Consider the following 19,493-nt stretch of genomic DNA (forward strand, 5'->3'; position numbering starts at 1 on the left):
CTACTCAGAGGGGAAAGACCAGCCAGGCGTAAATCCTTGATAGAACTCAGAATCAGGTGCCTTGAATTGAAAGTTGCCAATCATATCACCAGGCAAAGTGGCCGCTGTAGGATGCGCATGCGAGTGCAGCTGCGAATGCGGGGGTGTGTTCATCAGGCTATGATGTCGAGACAGGACAGGTTTAACATCAGCCTGTGCAGTCGCAGTATCACAGCAGCCATCAAGGACATATGGAAACGGCGGGCTATGCTGATGGTTATGCGATAGACTCGAAAGGTCGGCCGGTAGTTCAATGGGAGGCGAGATATCAGTGCCCATATCCGATGCGTTCATGGATGACCGCTGCATGGCCATCAAATCATGGTATCCGGCATCAGAGTAGCTGTAGCTTGGCTGTTGAATCGGCTGAAGGTCCCACTGCCAGTTTCCGGCCGTGCCTCTGCGATTCGGCATGGGTGTAGGCATAGGGCATATCGAGTTTGATAGCGTTGTTGGCGAAGATTCTGGAGGCGTCATAGGCTCAGGCGAAGGCTCAGCTGTGACGCTACATTCTGTCGATGTTGATAACAAGCGCAGATATCGTAGATCCTCGGAGTCTTCGTCTGGTTCGTCAGCGTTCTCCTCGGCTTGTTTGATTAGTCCCAGTCGATCTAGAATTGCGTGCGTGAGAGGGTGGCCACCTGGTGCTTCAGCAAGAGGCTCGCCAGGGAAGCCTTCGTTGTTGATGCAGAGATTGTAGAGTTTCTGAAGAGCCTTGACTACCAGTGAGTGGTGGGATTCGAGCATTTCGACGAAGCTGCATCCATGCATCGATTAACTCACGCTCACAATTAGAAACCTTGAAACCATGCACTCACCCTCGAGAGTATACTTTGGTTTGGGTGGCCTTTCGCTCGCGGAACAAACATGGGTGGTTGTATGCCGAGCAGCGGTTGCAAGGTTGTTTCCCATCGCACTGTACTGTGTTAGGGGATATCCACAGTCCCAGGACTGTTAACATACCTTGGTCTTTTTCACGCGACAGCGATCACACGCCTTCAGAACATGCTTGCGCTTGACCCGAAAAACGCGCTGGTCGCGTTTGTCCTCCCCCGTCCTGGTCCGGTGTTCCAGCTCAGATAGTGAGGCCACTGCCGCAAAGTCGTCAATGCTATGGAGAAAGCCCTTGGGGCGAAGCTTTGGTTGCCATGATGTATTGGACTGTATCATCTTGCGCACAGCACGATCCACTGATTATGTCGCTGGGACAGCAAAATCCAAAGAGATGACAGAGTTGTAGTCAAGAAATATATATAGAGCTCGGAAGGAGTAGGAACAATCTTCGGCCAGCAAAGAATTAAAAAAAAAGGGAGCAAGTGGGGGTGAAATGGACAGGCCTTGATATCAAAAGGCCCCGCATATAAGCACAGGGTATATTTACCAGTGACGTGGAGAGTCTGTCAGACAAGCGCGACAGAGCCCAGGATGACCGGGGATCATTTGGGCGCAGTTGAGCACGGTCCGAGCCGCATGCTCTTCGGGCAGAATCCAATGCATTGAGGGCTTTGCAACGTCTCGTCACACGTTAGTTCTCCCCCTCCCAACACGTGTGATCCTGGCGGCTGAGGGAAATGGAATTGGGAGCACATGTTGCACCAATCGAGACCCCTGTCAACCTGCATGAAGTGCGGTGGAGGGGTCAATGCTGAGAGAGAGAGAGGGAGAGAGAGAGAGGAGAGACGGGGAGATGAGGAGGGAAAGAGACGGAGGGAGGTGGGAGATGGCAAGACAAACCAAAGAACCGAAGTATAAAAAAATCCTAGTCAACCAGCTGCACCGAAACGTGTCACGAATACCCAGCAATTGATCTTTCGGTCTTTTTGTCTTGCTCAGGGGATAGCGCTTAAGCCTGAAGCGGGGTCTGTTGGTCTGCTTCTCTTTGTGAAATCCTTCTATGTATAACCCTGGCACAGCCTGCACAAGACAAACAGATATCCTGGGCCCAGAGAGGCAGCCCTAATCTGAACAGTTGTCTAGGCTAGATCTTTGCATTGATCTTCAGCGTGCTCGTATACTCCCAGTGCGAGTTGCAGTCTATCACGCTGGTCCCATTCGGCTTTACAGATATAGACTTGAATGCTGAATCCCGGGTTTGCCACGGTGGCTAGATCCTCTCTGAAATGGATTTGTGCAAGCTGGAGGTTTCTCAGGTCTTTCAGCTGGGACATGGGACAAGGGACAGGGGACAGGGGACAGGGGAGAAGAGACAAAGGCCAAGGGTAGACAGACCCTCTCCCCGATACCAGAAAAGAAACCTGTGTCAGGTAATGTAGATGGTCAAGGTAGAATTATTGACTATTGAATTCATCCAGATGAACGGCCCTATGAAAGGACACCTGACGAGCACCATGCATCAAAAACACGCAGGGCTTTCACCGACAGATTCCAATCAGCATCGGAGACCACAAGGTTAGATTTTGCCTTGGCGAGGAAGCCCAAGGGGAAAAAAGCAAAAGAATAGTAACAATATGGGTAGCATATTAGAGAAAATGAATCAACAGGTGAAAAGAGCTCTCCTGGGACCGTTGTGTTAACGTGCGCTAAGCCCGAACATACCAAATTGCCCGATCTAAAACCCTAACGCAGAACCGGAAGCAAAAGAACAAGGACTGAAAAACAAAGAAGCCACAATAAGCACAGCGACCGAGCCGGCCAGAAGTGTTCGACACGATCAGCAGGGCAGGGAAAGTCGGGACATGCACCCGACCAACACCGATATTGTTTGCTTGGGAGCCTAATTGCTCATCTCGGGCCCGGGGAGTAAGATGCTCGCTTCCCCCTTTGCAAGCAAATCAAAGCTTTCCTCGCTGGCCGTGGGACTAGAGGACTCTGGGAAGTCATATGTCATCTCCGTCGGGTGGTCCGACTCGACCTGCCCCCGGCGATCACCTACCCATTCTATACCATCACCGACGCCACTGATATTCAATTTGCGACGCTCCTGCTCGCGCTCCAGGAGGGGCAGCCGCTCGTCTGAGTCAGATGCTTCAGTCAGGGGTAAATTGCGGCGATGCCATTCGCCCAGAAACATGCCGTCCGGGTCGACTTCTTGCCGGACCTTCAACCACGAGTCCATGTCTTCGCGGTACGCGTTGCCCAACTCGGAGGGGCCTAGAGTGCGGAAGTTCTTCGCCCAGTGAGGTTTGGCGCCCATGTCCCGCATGAGCCATTCGAATGCTTCATAGTATCGTTCTCTGCAAGGCGGGTCGCGGAGGTAGGGCCGGTAGAGAGTCGCGTTCAAGTACAGCGTGGGTCCATCGCGAGAAGTCGGGTCCAGAAAGGGACGGGGTTTCGTGTTTAGTGATGAGTCCGAGACCCGTACCTCGACTGGGCAGTGCACCCACAGTCCCTTGGGAGAGAATGGGATTTGGGCGGTTTTCAAATCGCCGTTCAACCAAGCCGAAAGGCGAAGGATGGCTTCAGGTCCTTTGTCCAGAGGAAGAGCCCACTCGTTCACGAACTGTGAAAACAGACAGTTCATCAACAGTCCTGAACGTGCGGGCTCAACGGCCTCAGTCACAGTCGAGCCAGGTCGGAATCCATATTGCATGCCAAAGACGAACCATTCGACCCAGGGCAAAATGCGCGGGACATAGGAAGAAAGTGCAAGCAGGTTATGGTAGATATGGTAGCCGAGTGAATCTCCGTAGAAGTTTCTTGGGGGGGCACGCAGAGGAAGGTCGGTCTTCTCAGCGCGCCAGACAATAGCACCCTTCTCATATGGCAACCACCACACGCGCACAAACTCGTGATCTGTCCACAGCCCCTGGGTCCATTCACTCAGCACGCGAGATAGCGAATACCGCTCCTGGCGCCAGGCAATGTTGAATGTTCGCGTCGCCTTCAAGGTGACCTCGACAACAATTCCGAGGGCTCCGAGTGAGACTAGTCCGGCGCGGAATAGATCCGGGTTGTTTGTCGGGCTGCAACGGACCAGCTGGCCATTGGCAAGTACCAGGCCAAGCGATTCAATGCATTCCGACAGCAGTCCATGGTGAAGGGAGCTGCCATGTGTGCCCGTCGCAATGACACCCGCTATGGACTGGCTGTCAATGCTCCCCAAGTTCGCGAGTGTTAAGCCATGCTTTTCCAGCTGTGTGCCCAGTTCACTCAGTCGGATGCCCGCTTCGACGGTGACCAAGCCGGTTTCGGAGTCGACATTCAGGATGCGGTTGAAGTCATCGAGGTTGACGAGCCACGAGGAGGTGCAGGTAAGATCGGAGGGCGAGTGGCCACTGCCCACAGTGACAATTCGACGACGACAGCGACGAGCGAGGGTCACCAGCTGCTGGATCTCGGGGATAGTCTGAGGGCGGATGTACAGCTCCGGGCGCGAGAAGAAGGTCTTGGCCCACGTGTGGTGCAGGTGATCGGTGGACGAGCGGAATGGCACCGCAGGGTCCTTTAGCAGAAAGGGATCCATGTTGAAGAGAAGAATCACGGCATATTCAAGTTGTAGATAATAATTTGGGGGAAGTCGGAGACGCTAGGAGATAGCGACATGAGGGTCCCGTTTTTTTTATCTCCGTTTGAGACCAACAACCTTGACATCTCATAGTGTAGGAGTATTGTATACTTCTCTTCTCATATATCACTCTACTAGCACATCTATTACTATATCTACTATTATATCTGCTCTCAAATATTAACATGCTCAATAAAATAACGTTCAATATCAACCGAGATGCCTAATTACACCTCCAATGCGTGACCTTTATCTACATCCCAGATGCTCTATGAAGATAGACTCCCCCCGAAATGCCGGAATATGCACAGAAAATAAAATGTACCTCAATTGTCCCCTGGAGCTCGCATGGCTTCAATAACCACATCCAGAGGGAATACAAATGGTGCGTTGAGAGTGCGTGGGTTCCATTTGCGGAATGCGCTTTGGCAGCGGTCGGCGACACCACCCAGCGCAACGAAAGTCTTCGGGATGAAAGGTCGGTCCTGGAGAGATGTGGCCAGGATACCATACTCGTGCGCGAAGACAACCGCGGACGCGAAATCAGCCGACTTTTGTGAGGCTTGCTCGCCGATGATCCTATCAGGGGATTAGTATGAGGTTGTTCGCATAGAAGGGGATTTACTTACACGTAGATCTCAAAGAACGTGTCCAGAACGTAAACATCCTTGTCGGTGAGATCGCGGTAGCAGAAAGGTTCGATTTCCTGAATGCAGTCGTTGGGCTTCACCACGGGCGAACCTGATCCAGGGCGGCGTAGATTCCAGAAACGAGTCGGTTGCCCTAATTCGTGGTCGACACGCAGAAGCCGTGTACGGAACTGGGAATATTTTGGCTTGAGCTGCCAATAATCTTGGCACATGTGAGGAGCTGCCTCTCGGGGACCAGCAAAGACATCGAAGAAGTCTTCCGGTTCTTCGCCCTCGGCGACTTCTTCAAACTCCCCAGTCAGACCCAGGTCCATTCCGATGAGACGAGCGGCACCCGTCTCTTCAGGCCCACTGCCCTTGCCCTTCCATAAGTAAAGCTTGCCAAAGGGAGCTGAAACAACATATGGGAAGCCAGAGCAGAGATTGCGCAACGAGTAGTCGATCTCATCAAAGGTCATCTGTCCCAAATGTTTCCGGCCACAAAGCATGTAGAGGGCCGATGAGTTGTGGCGAGAGCTGGATCCTCGACGGGTGATCATGATGCCACCAAGCGCTTGGATAAAGCGAACTGGCTCTTTGCCTTGTCGAATGACCTGCAGCTTGGTGCTATTTTCGCGGGCTACTTTGCGAGCGAACATCTGTTCACTGTCCACCGAAGCATCAGGGACATCGTCTCCACACCAGAGATAAACTTCTGAGCTGTTACCCCCCTGAGCCTCAAACGAATGCACGCAGAGATACATGCTGCCTTGATAGAGAATATACTCTTGGTGAGAGGGAAGTTCCTGGCGTCTGCCGTCGCCCGTGAGTTCCCATATCTGCAGCTTGAGTGTTCTGATCTTGGACTCCTCCGGTTTCTTCATCAACATCACCTGCGGGTCAATATCCATGCGGTCTCGAGGATTGGGGAATGTCTTGAAAAATCCCGCAATGACCTCTCGTGCCTCGCTAGCTTGTGCAACCAATGACGGTGCTGACATCTTACGGGACAGTCGGCGCGGATCAGTGGGCTTGTTGAGCATAAAATCATCTTGCTTTGGGGGCACAGGAGGGGAGGACTGGCTTGTGGCGCATGGGACAAAGCCCCGTGCGGCGGCTACTGTGACACCGGGGATGTTCTTCTGCGGAGGAGTCGGGGGTGTATCCATGCGGTTCTCTTTGTAGCTTGTTCTGAGAGGGGATGGAGACGACGACGCAAACCGATTTCGCTGTCCCCATAGTGACTTGGGCGTTGAAGGCAATGGAGATGTGGGTGGACTAGATTTTGGCGGGACGGGCGGTCTGTCTGATGCATTCATGCCTTCAGGGCTGTCAAGAGCAAGGGATGCAGTGTTGAGACTAGGGGAGGAACCAGGAGAGGGAAATATATCAAAGTCCGTTGTTAAGGAACGAGTTTGAGGTCGTTGCTCGGGCTCCAACTCGAGGCTACTCTGTAATGGAATATTCACAGGGGATTGTGTAGTAACCGAGCTGGCCAATGGGGGATTTTCGGTGTCAGACAGTAGAACCGAATCAGGTTGTGAGATGTGATCCGACACATCGTCCGAAGACTCAACAGGGATCGAGAGCGCAGGTTTGCTTTCGGGGATATCCGTATCCGGTAATGCGATGTTCACGGGGGGTTGAATGGCGAGTGGGCTGACTGAACGAGGGTTTTCGGTGTCAGAAAGGGAGGCTGAATCAGATTGGGAGAGACGATCTGACGTATCGTCCAAAGACGCAGCAGGGATTGGAGAAGTGGGTTCGCGTTCGAGGGTTTCCTGCAAGGGACTATTCACAGGGAGTTCGGTGACCGGGCTGCCTGAACGGGGGAAATCGATGTCAGGAATCAGATCTGAATCAGGTTGCGAGAGGCGATCCGACGTGTCGTCCGAAGACTCAACAGGGATTGGAGGAGTCTGTGATGGGATGGTTTCAAAGTATGAAATAGCACCAACCTCAGAATCATCCCGGGGGGACGGGGTCGAAGCAGTAGTTGCCTTGGGAAGTCTTCTCTTAGGGCCTCTGGCACGCTCTTTGGTGACATGGGTTAAAGGTGCAGAGGGCGAGGCGGAGTCTTTCTCAGTAGAGACCGGGGTCGGGAGGTCCCTCTTCGGTCCTTCAGTGGCCATGGGCGGGCCGCGAGACAGCAAACCAACCAACGCGGGATTGATTCGGCCTGCTAATTTGCCTTTTCCTGCCGGAGTTGGGTTCACAGTAGCTTGCGCGACGGGGACCGGTGGCAAGTTGTGGACCGGGGAGATAGGCTCGGTGGGAGCATCCTGTTCCTTGGTGACGCTTGGCTCAATTTGGTCCACCATCGCACGGTCTTGTTCTTGGCTCGAAGATTCTAGCGTAGGAGTGTCCTGGAGGGATTCAGTTGCCGGAATCACTTTTTCCGACTCTTTCTCTTTAGTGGCATGATCGACAGGGAATGAGGACAATGGCTGGACTTCCTGGGCGACAGGGAACACGACAGTGTCCTTCAACGGCCACGCAGGGTCGTCATTGGCAGGAGATGGGGGCCAGGGCTGTCGTTCCTGGGACGTTCTCGACGAGCTGATCTCTTTTGCGGGCGAAGTAGGGAACGGCGAGAATGATTGTCGATCGTGAGATGCTCGTGAGGAGCCGATGCTTTGGGAGGGAGAGATTGGTTCATCGGCAGAAACTCGCTTGATACTTTTCGGTCTGGACATGCTTTGTCGAACAGCAATAGCTTCTGGGATAACATCGGTTGGCTTTGGCGGCGCGTCCTTCTCTCCAGCAGTGTTTCGTCTAATAGAGCCTCCACCTGCCTTCATTTCATCTTTGCGTTTCACAAGGCTGTCCTTGAACTCATCAACTCGCGGAGTTTTCTTTGGCCCTCCAGTGGAATTGAGAGCAGCTTTGCCGCGTAGGATATTGCCCTTCAGTTCATCAGGGGCAACATAGTTGCGGGTTTCGGTCTTCTTGAGCCGTCCGAATACGTTCTTGAACTCTGGTTCTTTCTCGGGTCCGCTATCCTTGACAACCTCTCGTTTCCGAAGATTGGCTCTAAAATCAACAACCGGAGATTGTGGTTGCTTGAGCTTGGGTGAAATAGGCTCCCGGGAGGATGTAGAGATGGAGAAATTTGGTCTGGGACTCAACGATGAGGGAGGCAGCCGGCGAGTCGGAGTCGATTCAGGCTCGGGGGCAGCTTCGGGTTCTGCAAGCTCTGTGGATGCTTCAGCTGCCGATTCTTGTGGTTCGCTTTTTTCTTCAGTAAAAGAGACAGATTGGAGTTGCTCCGCCGTCTCCTTGGCAGGTGTGGATGGGAGTTCTTCAGCGGGCGAAGGAGACTCGGGGACTGTTTCCCTCGGTTGGACGTGTTCAGAACTACCAACAGAGGGAGATTGAGGAATCGACCGGTTTACCATGCTGGTATCAGAAGTCTCAAGAACAGAGGGGGATTCTGGAATCTCTTCTGCCTTGGCCTCAGGGGCTTCAAGAGCAGATGGAGATTCTGGGATTGTCTCCTTCACTTTGCTAGCAACGGGGGTACCCAGAACAGATGGGGACTCAGTGACAGTTTCTTTCGCTTTGTTCCCCGGGCTTTCAGGCAGTGACGGGCCAGACGCACTGGACCTCTTGAACTGAAGTCCCGGCGGGGGTGTTCTCATCAAACCAATGGGGGTGACCTCCTTGAAATTGCTCACTCGTCCCATGTCGACACTGCCTCGAGATTGTCGATCCCTGGCCCAGGAGGGCTGCGAGGGGGGCCGGGTAGAGCGTGGCGACTCAGGCCGGTTGAGAGCACTCTCTAGCCAGGTAGCCTTGCTGGGGCTCCAGCGTCTGGGATCCATAGTGCGTGAGACAAAAGCAGAATCGTTGCCGTCAGTGGTCACTGAACTGGCGGACCTGGAGTGAAGGGGACGACTTGGTCTGCTCGGGCTTCCCTCGGCACGCACACTGTCTCTATCTGAGAATGCAGGTGGGGGACCAGGAGGTGTTATCGGTCTCTCGGTTTTTTCTGTGGCTGCTTCGCTGTGGCTGGAGCCTGGTCTTTGAGAAAGAGTGGGAGTGTCACGGCCAACTCCACGAGCAGAAGGAGGGACCATTTCACTCATACTTGGACCTGCTACACTACTGCGATTTGAGACGATCGAGTTGGACCGACTCAGTCCTTGCGGAATCTGAGCACTCCATCGTTTAGACACGCTGTCTGACCGTCTCATCATCGCACTTTGAACGAAACCCCCGAGACCCTTTGTAGGCGATGTTGACCGCGTTCGCTCAGGTGACATGATGCGCCGCTGGGTGGGAGATTCTGGTGCCGGCTCCTCGAAGAAAGAATCAGCCTGTACTGGCTCGAGCTTTTGAGCCTCCGACAGATGCACTGGCGAACCTAGCCCGGATACTGACGATACAGAGAAGCGATGGCTTGTGTTGCTATCCCGAGACGCGGTTCTTGGAATGGACGGCGACCTTTCTGGCTCTCGCTTCTCAACCTCGGCACTTGGTTCTTGGTCCAGACTTGGTGTCGGCAGTTGAGGGACATTCGGCTCTGTGACACTATCCGATCGTTCTTCCCTTCTATGATATGGCGAGCCAATACTTCGTTCCGGGCTCTGGGGAGACGAGTCTTTTGGACGCGCAAATCCGAAGGAGCGGGACAGCCTGTTTTCATCTGATGCCGTGGACAAGGTTCTCAAGTGACTTGCACGCGTCGGCGATCGGGTTGGGGATGCTGTGGGAGACCCAAAGTCCCGCGACGAGGGACGTTGCTGCCATGACAAGGTCCCTGCTCGGCTACGAGACAACGGAGGGCGTGCTCGAGGTGAATCCATGTCTTGAACTGATCCACGCCTCTCAGTGGACTCGGGGTTTTCCAGCTTCTCCTCTACATCCGTCTCTTGTCGCGGAGTCGGCTCAAGGTGTTCCGGTGGGTTGATCGAGCCGGGGCTGATGGAGGAAGCGCTCAGTCGCGCGACATTGAGGGTTGGGGAGTCATCTGTGAGGGCGAGAGATCGTGCTCGCTCTGCCAACTCGTTAGCAGCCTGCCACCACTACCACACGGGGAACAGGGGTGTACCAGCTCTCCGGGCCTGTCTTTCTTTCCGGCCCTGCAGAATCTCTTCCTCCAATTTCTTCGTGCGCTCTTCGTCTTCCTTGTCGCGCCGCTCACCTAGTTCCCGAATGCGCTCCAGGAAATCATTGACGTCGGAGCCTTCAGTCATGGTGTGAGTAGTGGCGGAGGGGAAGAGAGGAAGGCTGAGTTCTCCGCCCTGTTGAAATTAAATCAGGAATCGATCGGGCTCGATCGGCGCACATTAGTCGAGGAGTTCGGCTTTTCTGAGAACAAAATGACGAGAAACGAGATGCGCCTTTAATTTATCCACAGTTGCAGCTATTCCATGCATAGGTGCATCCCCTAGAGCGTGTTTAAGGGTTTGTTTACGTGTGGACCGCCCCGCAGTGATGTCTTCTCCCGGCTTCTACGTGGTTTTTTTCAGGATTTCAACCTTTTCTTTTTCTTGGTGAATTCGATGTGATGTTGTGTCTGTTGTCTTGTTTCATCGTTGTGTCCTATTTCCTGGTTTCAGGGGTGAGATATAATGATATATCACTTTGTGCCTTGCAGTCTCGGAATACAACTTCTCTGATCTGACACGTATACTTCCACCTATCAGATGTCATTGTATACTTGAACTGCAAGCCCGGAGAGAATGAGATTCAGAGAGGCCAAATGCAAATTCAACGGGTCCACCGGCGTGAACATAATGTTGAGACCGTCAGTAGAGAAATAGCCGGTCTTTAGCATCCTGTACCACCCATTCTAAGCCTTCAGTCAAGTTTGTGCCGGTCATTGCACTGCAGGGCAAGATAGTCCACTTGTGTGTTTTGATGGAGTCCAAATCCAGTCGCTGTAGAAGTCAGTTGGGTCCTTTGGTCCATTAGAAAGGCAACAAAACCCTACCTCGCGAACCTCCTGCTCATCCATGCAATGTTCCACATCTGTCTTGTTCAGAAAGACCAGCAAGCTGGCTCCCGTAAGTCGCTGTCGTCCAGTCAGTGAATATCCAACCACTGCGGGGACTTCCGAACCTCTTCAAGTAGTAGACCCGCGAGTTCCTGTCGACAATCGTTCACGCGAAGGCGATCAGTGGCATCCACAACCCATACGAGCGTGTCAGTCTTTTCAAAGTAGTTTTTCCAATAGGATCGGAGAGTTTTTTGTCCTCCGACATCCCCTGGTGGCGTCAGTCCCCGATTGCGGTCTCCTGCAGTTCGGACTCACAAATGTTGAGTTTGTATCTGTGACAGATCAGCATTTGATTCTGCAAATTTGGCGGGAACTTACCCCATAAAGTCAATGGTTTTGATGATGAAGCCCAGGGTTGGGCTGACCGTAGTGACATCCTCATTCATGATGCGTTTGACGATGGTCGTCTTGCCCGCATTGTCAAGACCCCTTCAAGAATTAGCTCGGTCTCAACGCTTGGAGAAAAGTCCTACAGCATCAATATTCGCATCTCCTTATCCTTTAAGCGTGCCTTGCGAAGTATGGATAACATGGTGGATGTGTGCGGGGGAGAAAATTTGGTGGGCCGCAGATGTTCATGTACATGAGTGCACCAGATATATATATTCATTTTCTGTTTCAAATGAATTTGTACAGTGTCTTTTCTTACTCGAGGGAAAGGAATTCAAGAAAGCGTAGTAAGTAATTGATTTAAGCCCAACTGGAAAATCCATTTTTGGGTACTATGAGAGGATACTATGTGGCTGAAGAAGCCGTTAAGGAGACGGTTATTCCTGGGAATTCTTAAAGACCATTAATCATGAAGAGATGGCTACAAAATGTTAAGCAATGCCGAGGGGCCATGCGCGCCAAAATAGCGACAGTTTGGGGGGAAAAGGACTTATAGAGACGCCATACTTCGCGGCGGCGAGGCCGTTTTTATCTCCAATTTAAGCGTCTCATTATCTCTCGCACAGCGCCCCTTGTCATTGGTCTTCCAATCATCAACCCCTGTCTTTTAATTCCGACTCAATACTCATTCCCGTCTCTCTTCTATTTCGACAATCACACCGCGATACGTACAAGTACTGGAGCCCAGAACAGGGAACCCTGAGGTTGCAGCATATTTCTACCGCAACGTTACAGTCAATCAACAGGAAACAAGAAGGCCTATGTCATACGCTGAATAAGGCAATAGTTCAGGATAAGTGAACAAGTGGCCATCATCAACCGTCATCCTTGACAACAAGACCGATATGCTGACGAGCTGTTTGGTAGGCCAGCAGGTATCCTTGATCCGCAAAAAGACAAAAGACAAAAGACAAAAGACAAAAGAAAAAACAAACAAACAAATAATGCAAAGCTGTGTCACCCAAAATGCGAGTCTCATCTGAACCATCGCAAGTTGAGCTATTCATCTTATAGATCGAACAGATCCAGCCATGGCGTATAACGGTGATGTCCAGTGTCTGGCACCGACAGTTTGATCAACCCAAGTCCAAAGAAGATTCAATAGATAACAGTGATATTCATCCACTGGGCAAAGAAGCTATTTCTCCTGATGGTGTCGTCTTCAACAAATCTGACGCCATCGACGATGGTGCATTTTTCAAGCAACTCAACCCCACCCTACGCGCAGAATTCTTGAGATTATTGGCACTGGATGAGAATGAAAAGAACGCCTGTATCCAGGATACGGTAGATTTGCGGTGGGCTGAAGTTGGCGAGGCCAAGATCGCTCTCATAATGAGTATTTATCCCCAACGGCAGAATCGGCCGAGGGATGACGAGAACGACGCGTGTCCCGACAGACTTCCCGAAGCAAGAGATGGACCGAGGGTTGACCAGACCTCCAGCGTTTACCGAACACTTGCGGAACCACAGTATGGCAAAGACGTGGGCTCCGCTGGGCCGCGGTCTGCATCTGAGAGTCTGAGCAACCCCTTGAGACCCATTGCCGATGAGGAGGTTGACAACAATGATGCAGTATGCAACTGGGCAGAAGCCAACCTTGATACCCCCGAATATCGTGCATGGTCCAATGCTCAGCGTCTGCCTCAATTGATGGCATATAAAAATCCTACCCGCCTGTTCCCTATTGTTGAAAATGGCAAGCCCACATTCACATCACACCATAATGAGGCAATCTATGATCCTTCTCCTTTCCCTTTGAACAAATGGGACCCTCAAGTTTCACACAAGGAGGACTGGTGGTTTGAATTGATGGTTTCCTCGTCCACCATCTTTAACAAGGACGTCAGAACTGGTGGCCAGCTCGGGGGCTCAGAAAGTGGATATCTGTCACACTGCATTCTTCGACGGAACCACGATGGCTGATGGAGAGTCTATGATTTTGCCAAACTTGAAGTACCTTCCAGGACCCAAAAATGAAGAACAAAGCCACACAGTCACTGGCACGAAAATGTTGCTGGTTTCATGTACAACATGAGACCTTACAAAGCACAACAGCCCGAGGAACGTGAAGTGCTTCGCAATGCACGACGTTGAGGCGAAGGATGGTGAGAAGGGAATGTATGGGGTGGAGAGGATCGGAAGAAGGGTGCGCCTTATGTGCATAAACGAAGGGCGCAAGCCACAGCAAGAAGAACGTGAAATCAGAAAACCTTGAAATGTATGAATGTGTAGTGACAGATTTTAAGGTTAGATATTTATGCACTTATAAAGGTCTGACCCGCACGTATTAAGTTAACGTTAACTTAGTCACATGAACTTCGATGTTGGGACCTCATTCCTCAGGTGTCAGATTCAGCTTATGTCACCAATTGCCCGTCACCGCCCGGGGAACTTTTTTTTTTGCATGTTGATCGATTTTCTCTGCGGGACTAGCTTGCAGAGTTTACAAGGACTTCTTTTTTCTCTGGGGTAATTTGTCTTATTAGGAATTCTTCATTCACTTGAATTCCCCAGGTTTACGCCTCAGCCCGAACGATGGCTCCCTCAAGGAGTTCCAAAGACGACGATTTTGTCTTCACGCTCTCCGATAACGAAGACGCACCCCGATTCGACGATGAAGAGGACAACGAAATGATGGGCGACGCCCCAGTCGACAACAAGAAGCGTAAGCGCGAAGTCGAGGCCCCCAAGCCCAAGAACAAGAAGCAAAAGCAGCAAGAAAAGCAGCAATTGAAGAACGCCAAGAAGAACAAGAAAAACGCCGCCTCCGAGCCCGAGCCCGAGTCCGATGAGGAGGACATTGATGCTGCGGAGGATGCGACAGAAGATGACGGAGTCCTGAACCCCGAGTTCGAGTTTGATGTTGGCGGCGCAGCCAATCGTGGTGTCACCGAAGGCTTCGATGGCTGGGGTGCTGCTGATGAACAGAAGAAGTCTGGTGACAAGAAGGCCGTGGATATTGACGACATCATTGAGCGGAGGCAGGCCAAGAAAGATGATGCCTTTAAAAAGCAAAAGAAGAAGGCACAGGACGCAGAGGAGAGCGCCAGCGCATCCGAGGACGATGCCGCATCAGAAGTTGGCGCGCCTGTGGAATTCGACGACGACGAACTCATGGCCGCTGATGGATTCGGTATGGGTGTTGACGGCGAGGAGGAGAGTGAGGCAGAAGGCCCTGAAGTCGGCTCTGGGCCAGAAAACAATGACGAGGACAAATCCGAGGACGAGGACGCAGACGAAGACGACGACGATACTGCATCTGATAATGACTCTGTCGCCACACCTGTCGGCCACCCAGACGACATCGGTTCCGACGGAGGCTCCGACGCAGAGAGCGAAGTGGACGAAGAGGAAGCCGAGAAGCGCAAAGCATTCTTTGCCCCCGAGGAGAAAACCGACATCAAGGCTTCCATGGCCAAGATGACCTTCCAAGAATTTAACCTCTCTCGCCCTATCCTTCGAGGTTTGGCCTCGGTTGGATTCACTGACCCGACACCCATTCAGCGCAAGGCTATTCCCGTTGCTTTGCTGGGCAAGGACATTGTTGGTAGCGCCGTAACTGGTTCTGGAAAGACTGCTGCTTTTGTTGTTCCAATCCTGGAGCGTCTTCTCTTCCGTCCCAGGAAGGTTCCTACAAGTCGTGTTGTGATCTTGATGCCTACTCGTGAGTTAGCGGTTCAGTGTTACAATGTTGCCGTTAAATTGGCTACTTTCACAGACGTCACATTCTGTCAATTGATTGGTGGTTTCAGTCTTCGTGAGCAGGAGAATGTGCTCAAGAAGCGCCCCGATGTTATCATCGCTACTCCCGGTCGTTTCATTGACCACATGCGTAACTCGCCGAGTTTCACAGTTGACACCCTGGAGATTATGGTTCTCGACGAAGCTGATCGTATGCTTGAAGACGGTTTCGCCGATGAATTGAATGAGATTCTCACTACAATCCCCAAGTCGCGTCAAACGATGCTGTTCTCTGCCACCATGACAGACTCTGTCGACAAGCTTATCCGTGTTGGCATGAACCGCCCCATGCGATTGATGGTGGATGCTAAGAAGAACACTGTATCAACTCTTGTCCAAGAGTTTGTGCGTCTTCGTCCTGGTCGTGAGGAAAAGCGTCTTGGATATCTGTTGCACCTGTGCAAAGAAGTTTACACAAAGCGTGTGATCATTTTCTTCCGACAGAAGAAAGAAGCGCACCGTGTCCGTATCATTTTCGGACTACTAGGATTGAAGGCTGGAGAGCTTCACGGTAGTTTGAGCCAGGAACAGGTATGTCCTCACCAGTTTATACTCCACGTAACATGCTAACATTCGATACAGCGTATCAAATCCGTGGAAAACTTCAGAGATGGCAAGGTTGCCTTCCTTCTAGCCACCGATGTCGCTTCTCGTGGTCTGGATATCAAGGGTGTTGAGACTGTTATCAACTACGAGGCCCCTCAGAGCCATGAGATCTACCTGCACCGTGTCGGTCGTACTGCCCGTGCCGGTCGATCCGGTCGTGCCTGTACCATTGCTGCCGAGCCCGATCGCAAGGTGGTCAAGCTCGCCGTGAGAGCCGGCAAGGCCCAAGGCGCCAAGATTGCCAGTCGTGTGATTGAGCAAGCTGTTGCTGATAGCTGGGCGCAAAAGGCGGATGATCTGGCTGATGAGGTTCAAGAGGTCTTGCAAGAGGAGAAGACCGAGAAGCAGTTTGCTCAGGTCGAGATGCAAGTCAACAAGGGCGAGAACCTGATGAAGCACGGACACGAGATCATGTCGCGACCCAAGCGCACATGGTTCGAGACCGAGAAGGATAAGAAGGTTGCCCGCAAGCTAGGTGCTGTGGAGCTGAATGGACCTAGTGTCAAAAAGAGCAACGTGAAGCTGAGCAACAAGGACAAGAAACGTCTGGATGATGCCAACGAGCGACACGAGGGCAAGATTGGATGGAAGAAGGGCAAGAGTGACCGTGATGCACCGAAGACGGGAAAAGGCAAGAAAGGCAAGAAATAAGGCTGTAATAGTATAAGTTTAGATTGCAAATATGAAGATATAGCGCGCAGTAGTCTCGTCCCTATACAGTGGAGCGCCAAGACCCACCGCCCTCCGCCAATTATTTCCTCTCCCTCGCTCTTCAGCGGAGCAAGTATCGGCTTCATTGGCTCTCGTTCTCCCCAACAGTCCCAGTTTTTACTCCAAACTCTCCAAAAGCCCCCAAAAGACTCAGGCAGACGTCAACACTATCTCACGTTTTGCATTCCCCGCGATCACTGCCCCACGAGGAATTGGGGCCAAAATTTTTCGCCTGATTTTGTCACTTCTTCCGATGGAGGTCTCCCTCCTCGTTACAATCGAAGCTTTCCATCTGGAATGGCCGAGCCTCCCAAGACAACCCTCCCCCGGAAGAGCGCCTTCTCGTGCGAGGCCTGTCGCAAACGAAAGGTATGGATTTCGGACAAAGACCGAGATTGCTGAGCTGACTGCTTAGGTGAAATGCAACGGAGCTAGTCCGTCGTGTTCGCGATGCGCTACGCGAGGCGAGGCGTGCGTGTACAGCTTGTGAGTGATCTGCTTAATCTATGCCATTGCCTCATTCTGATGCTCGTACAGAGCCCCGACTCTTTCCTATACGAAACAGCTCGAAACTAGAGTCGCACAACTTGAGGATGCACTTTCCAAGTCCCGCGGGGAGGGCGAAGCGGAATTGCGCAAGGCAAGCTCGCCTTCCTCGGTGGCCGAGTCCAGTTCAAGCGGTCCTAAGATCAAGGCCGACCCCGATGCTCAAGAACTCGCACGGGAATTCGATGGCTTGAATGTGGAAAACGACGGTCGCATCTCCTTTCACGGGCCGACCAGTCTCTTCCAACTGCCCAGTGGTGCGGTTAATGAAACAGCATCGACTTCTCACTACGCTCAGGAGTTAGAAGCCCGCAAGGAGCGCCTGGTTAATAGTGCGTGGCGGGAGAGGGCGTTCGAGCAGATGGCTGCTATGCCGGTACTGTTTCTGCTGGTTTATTGAAAATTACTTGCTGATATCGTCTGCAGGAGCCTTTCCAATATCTTCTCGACTCCCACTGGTGCTGGATTCAGCCACTGTGGAACTTCGTGTATCGTCCTGCCTTCACACGTCTGTCCAGCCTCCTTCTTTCAGACCGCGATGATATTAACCTACAAGAACAGGTGACATGAAAATCAACGGACCCTACTACTCGGATATTCTGTTGAACGCCATCCTCTCCCATTCGGTGCGATGGTGCAAAGCGGAGCCTCAGATCGGCCCCCTTCTCGACTCCTACGATGGAGGAGCGCAATTCTCCCATCGTACATTGACAGGCGTGTTTGACTCGCTCAAAAGTGGATATGCAGGCATCCCAACAATCCAGACATTGCTGCTACTCAGCGCTCAAGAATGTGGTCGTGGGAATCGGACACAGGCCTGGTTATACAGTGGGATGGCTTTCCGGCTGCTGGACGACTTGGGTATCTCTATTGATAGCCGGAAGTATTCGGGGTCGGCCCAGTTGAGTGATGAGGACATCGAAATACGAAACCGACTCTTCTGGGGTTGTTATTTCTGGGACAAAGTGGTCTCCTTATACTTTGGCCGTGCCCCAACAATGCAGCACTCGCGCGTTAGCCCACCAAGAATGATTCTCGACGACACCGCTGAGATCGAAACATGGACACCTCACGGCGTTACTTTCCCAGATGGTGCTCACTATCCACCCACGCAGGCCCATTCAACCTCATGTTTCATGAAGATGTGTGGCCTGGCCGAGGTCTTGAATCAGATCCTCATTCACATCTATGACCCCAATCGCCAAAGCACAGCCTCCGAGTTCTATGACTGCGTCCAGGAGCAGAGTAAAAGTCTGGCCGATTGGTGGGACGATCTACCGGAATACTTGAAACTGTCGGCAGTGAATCTACCTCCATACTCTCCACCAAGTCATATTGTGATTCTCAAGTATGTGCCCGGTCTACTCCCTTGCCTTACTGGTGCTAACTGTCATTCTACTGTAGCTGTTTCTACCATACCATCAACATTCTCCTCCACCGCCCAATCCTCTGCTCGCGGGACCTGCTCAAGGTCCGACAAGAAACGTATGACTCAAGCCATCTAATACAATGCATGGCTTCAGCAACCACTATCCTCTCCCTCTTCGATCTCTATCGTCGAACATTCGGCGACAGCCATGTCGTCCTCTCCCTTGCGTACAGCATCTACACAGCAGCATCCATTTTCCTGCTCGAGATCCAAGCTCTGAAGTACGCCGCATCGGGAACACTCGAGAAACTCAAGTTCTGCATCTTCGCTTTGGAGAGAGTCAAAGCTGCTAATCCGGTCATCGTGACTGCACTCAATCTCATCTCCGTGGAGCTCCAAAAACTCCAAATCAACATCCACGGTGCAATGCCTGCTGGCCAACCCGAACCAGACCAGGACCACACTCAGCATCAAAGTCCGTCTTATACTCACCCCCATCGGCCTCAGCACAGCCAGTCGCCGTCACTTAATAGCAATCCTTCCCGCCATGTTTCTCCTGGGCAGCATCAACCTCAACCCCAAACTTCAATGAGCACACATGCCCAACCGACGGGACCCGAACCTTCTTTAATGCAAGGCTACAACACCTTCCACCACCCAGGAGCACGGTTCGACATGCGCGCTGGCGAAATGCCCCAAATGCCACCCACCCATCTGCTGGGCGGAATGCCAAACGCTGTCATGGCAATAGATGACCCCGGATCGTACGAGATAACACCTGAGGTTTTCGAGGCGTTTTCGTACGCCCAGCCCATCACCACCAACATGACCACTGGATTTGGGCAGGGATGGGGAGGTCCTCCTCAATAAGTTGTCCAAAGTCCCTTTATGGGCTTAGTTTGATGTTTACGATTCCCAAATATATACATGTCTAACGTTGCGGTGTATCATGCACAAAAGAGTTCAAAGAGATATATAAAAGCAACGGTA

The 19,493-nt window shown here is 52.1% G+C and overlaps 7 protein-coding genes across 7 annotated transcripts; 3 read left to right on the plus strand and 4 right to left on the minus strand.

Annotated features, from left to right (window-relative positions):
• On the minus strand, nucleotides 1-1,209 carry N7508_004641 (Zn(II)2Cys6 transcription factor domain-containing protein; the record flags this gene model as incomplete). Its single annotated transcript, XM_058462707.1, has 3 exons — nucleotides 1-796; nucleotides 858-955; nucleotides 1,003-1,209. The coding sequence occupies 3 exons, from the start codon at nucleotides 1,207-1,209 to the stop codon at nucleotides 1-3; spliced, it is 1,101 nt and encodes a 366-aa protein (XP_058321332.1).
• Nucleotides 1,210-2,773: 1,564 nt separating this feature from the next.
• N7508_004642 (D-arabinono-1,4-lactone oxidase) lies at nucleotides 2,774-4,462 on the minus strand (the record flags this gene model as incomplete). Its single annotated transcript, XM_058462708.1, has 1 exon — nucleotides 2,774-4,462. One exon carries the CDS (start codon nucleotides 4,460-4,462, stop codon nucleotides 2,774-2,776), a length of 1,689 nt encoding a protein of 562 aa, XP_058321333.1.
• Nucleotides 4,463-4,830: 368 nt separating this feature from the next.
• On the minus strand, nucleotides 4,831-7,934 carry N7508_004643 (putative gelsolin repeat protein; the record flags this gene model as incomplete). Its single annotated transcript, XM_058462709.1, has 2 exons — nucleotides 4,831-5,083; nucleotides 5,134-7,934. 2 exons carry the CDS (start codon nucleotides 7,932-7,934, stop codon nucleotides 4,831-4,833), a joined length of 3,054 nt encoding a protein of 1,017 aa, XP_058321334.1.
• Nucleotides 7,935-8,397: 463 nt separating this feature from the next.
• On the minus strand, nucleotides 8,398-11,669 carry N7508_004644 (uncharacterized protein; the record flags this gene model as incomplete). Its single annotated transcript, XM_058462710.1, has 8 exons — nucleotides 8,398-10,132; nucleotides 10,187-10,379; nucleotides 10,923-11,018; nucleotides 11,072-11,152; nucleotides 11,200-11,345; nucleotides 11,393-11,409; nucleotides 11,456-11,566; nucleotides 11,611-11,669. Coding segments are annotated over 8 exons (2,438 nt in total), but the record flags the coding sequence as incomplete, so codon positions are not given.
• A 905-nt stretch (nucleotides 11,670-12,574) lies between these two features.
• Nucleotides 12,575-13,453, plus strand: N7508_004645 (uncharacterized protein; the record flags this gene model as incomplete). Its single annotated transcript, XM_058462711.1, has 1 exon — nucleotides 12,575-13,453. One exon carries the CDS (start codon nucleotides 12,575-12,577, stop codon nucleotides 13,451-13,453), a length of 879 nt encoding a protein of 292 aa, XP_058321336.1.
• A 612-nt stretch (nucleotides 13,454-14,065) lies between these two features.
• On the plus strand, nucleotides 14,066-16,528 carry drs1 (putative ATP-dependent RNA helicase DRS1; the record flags this gene model as incomplete). Its single annotated transcript, XM_058462712.1, has 2 exons — nucleotides 14,066-15,802; nucleotides 15,854-16,528. The coding sequence occupies 2 exons, from the start codon at nucleotides 14,066-14,068 to the stop codon at nucleotides 16,526-16,528; spliced, it is 2,412 nt and encodes an 803-aa protein (XP_058321337.1).
• Nucleotides 16,529-16,885: 357 nt separating this feature from the next.
• Nucleotides 16,886-19,373, plus strand: N7508_004647 (putative C6 transcription factor; the record flags this gene model as incomplete). The annotated part of the gene is made up of 6 exons (XM_058462713.1): nucleotides 16,886-16,957; nucleotides 17,004-17,074; nucleotides 17,126-17,510; nucleotides 17,561-17,642; nucleotides 17,696-18,482; nucleotides 18,539-19,373. The coding sequence occupies 6 exons, from the start codon at nucleotides 16,886-16,888 to the stop codon at nucleotides 19,371-19,373; spliced, it is 2,232 nt and encodes a 743-aa protein (XP_058321338.1).
• Between the last annotated feature and the right edge of the window lie 120 nt (nucleotides 19,374-19,493).

The sequence above is a fragment of the Penicillium antarcticum genome (assembly GCF_028974205.1).
Source record: "Penicillium antarcticum strain IBT 31339 chromosome Unknown utg000004l_segment0_segment0, whole genome shotgun sequence".
In the NCBI taxonomy this organism is placed as follows: Eukaryota; Fungi; Ascomycota; class Eurotiomycetes; order Eurotiales; family Aspergillaceae; genus Penicillium; species Penicillium antarcticum.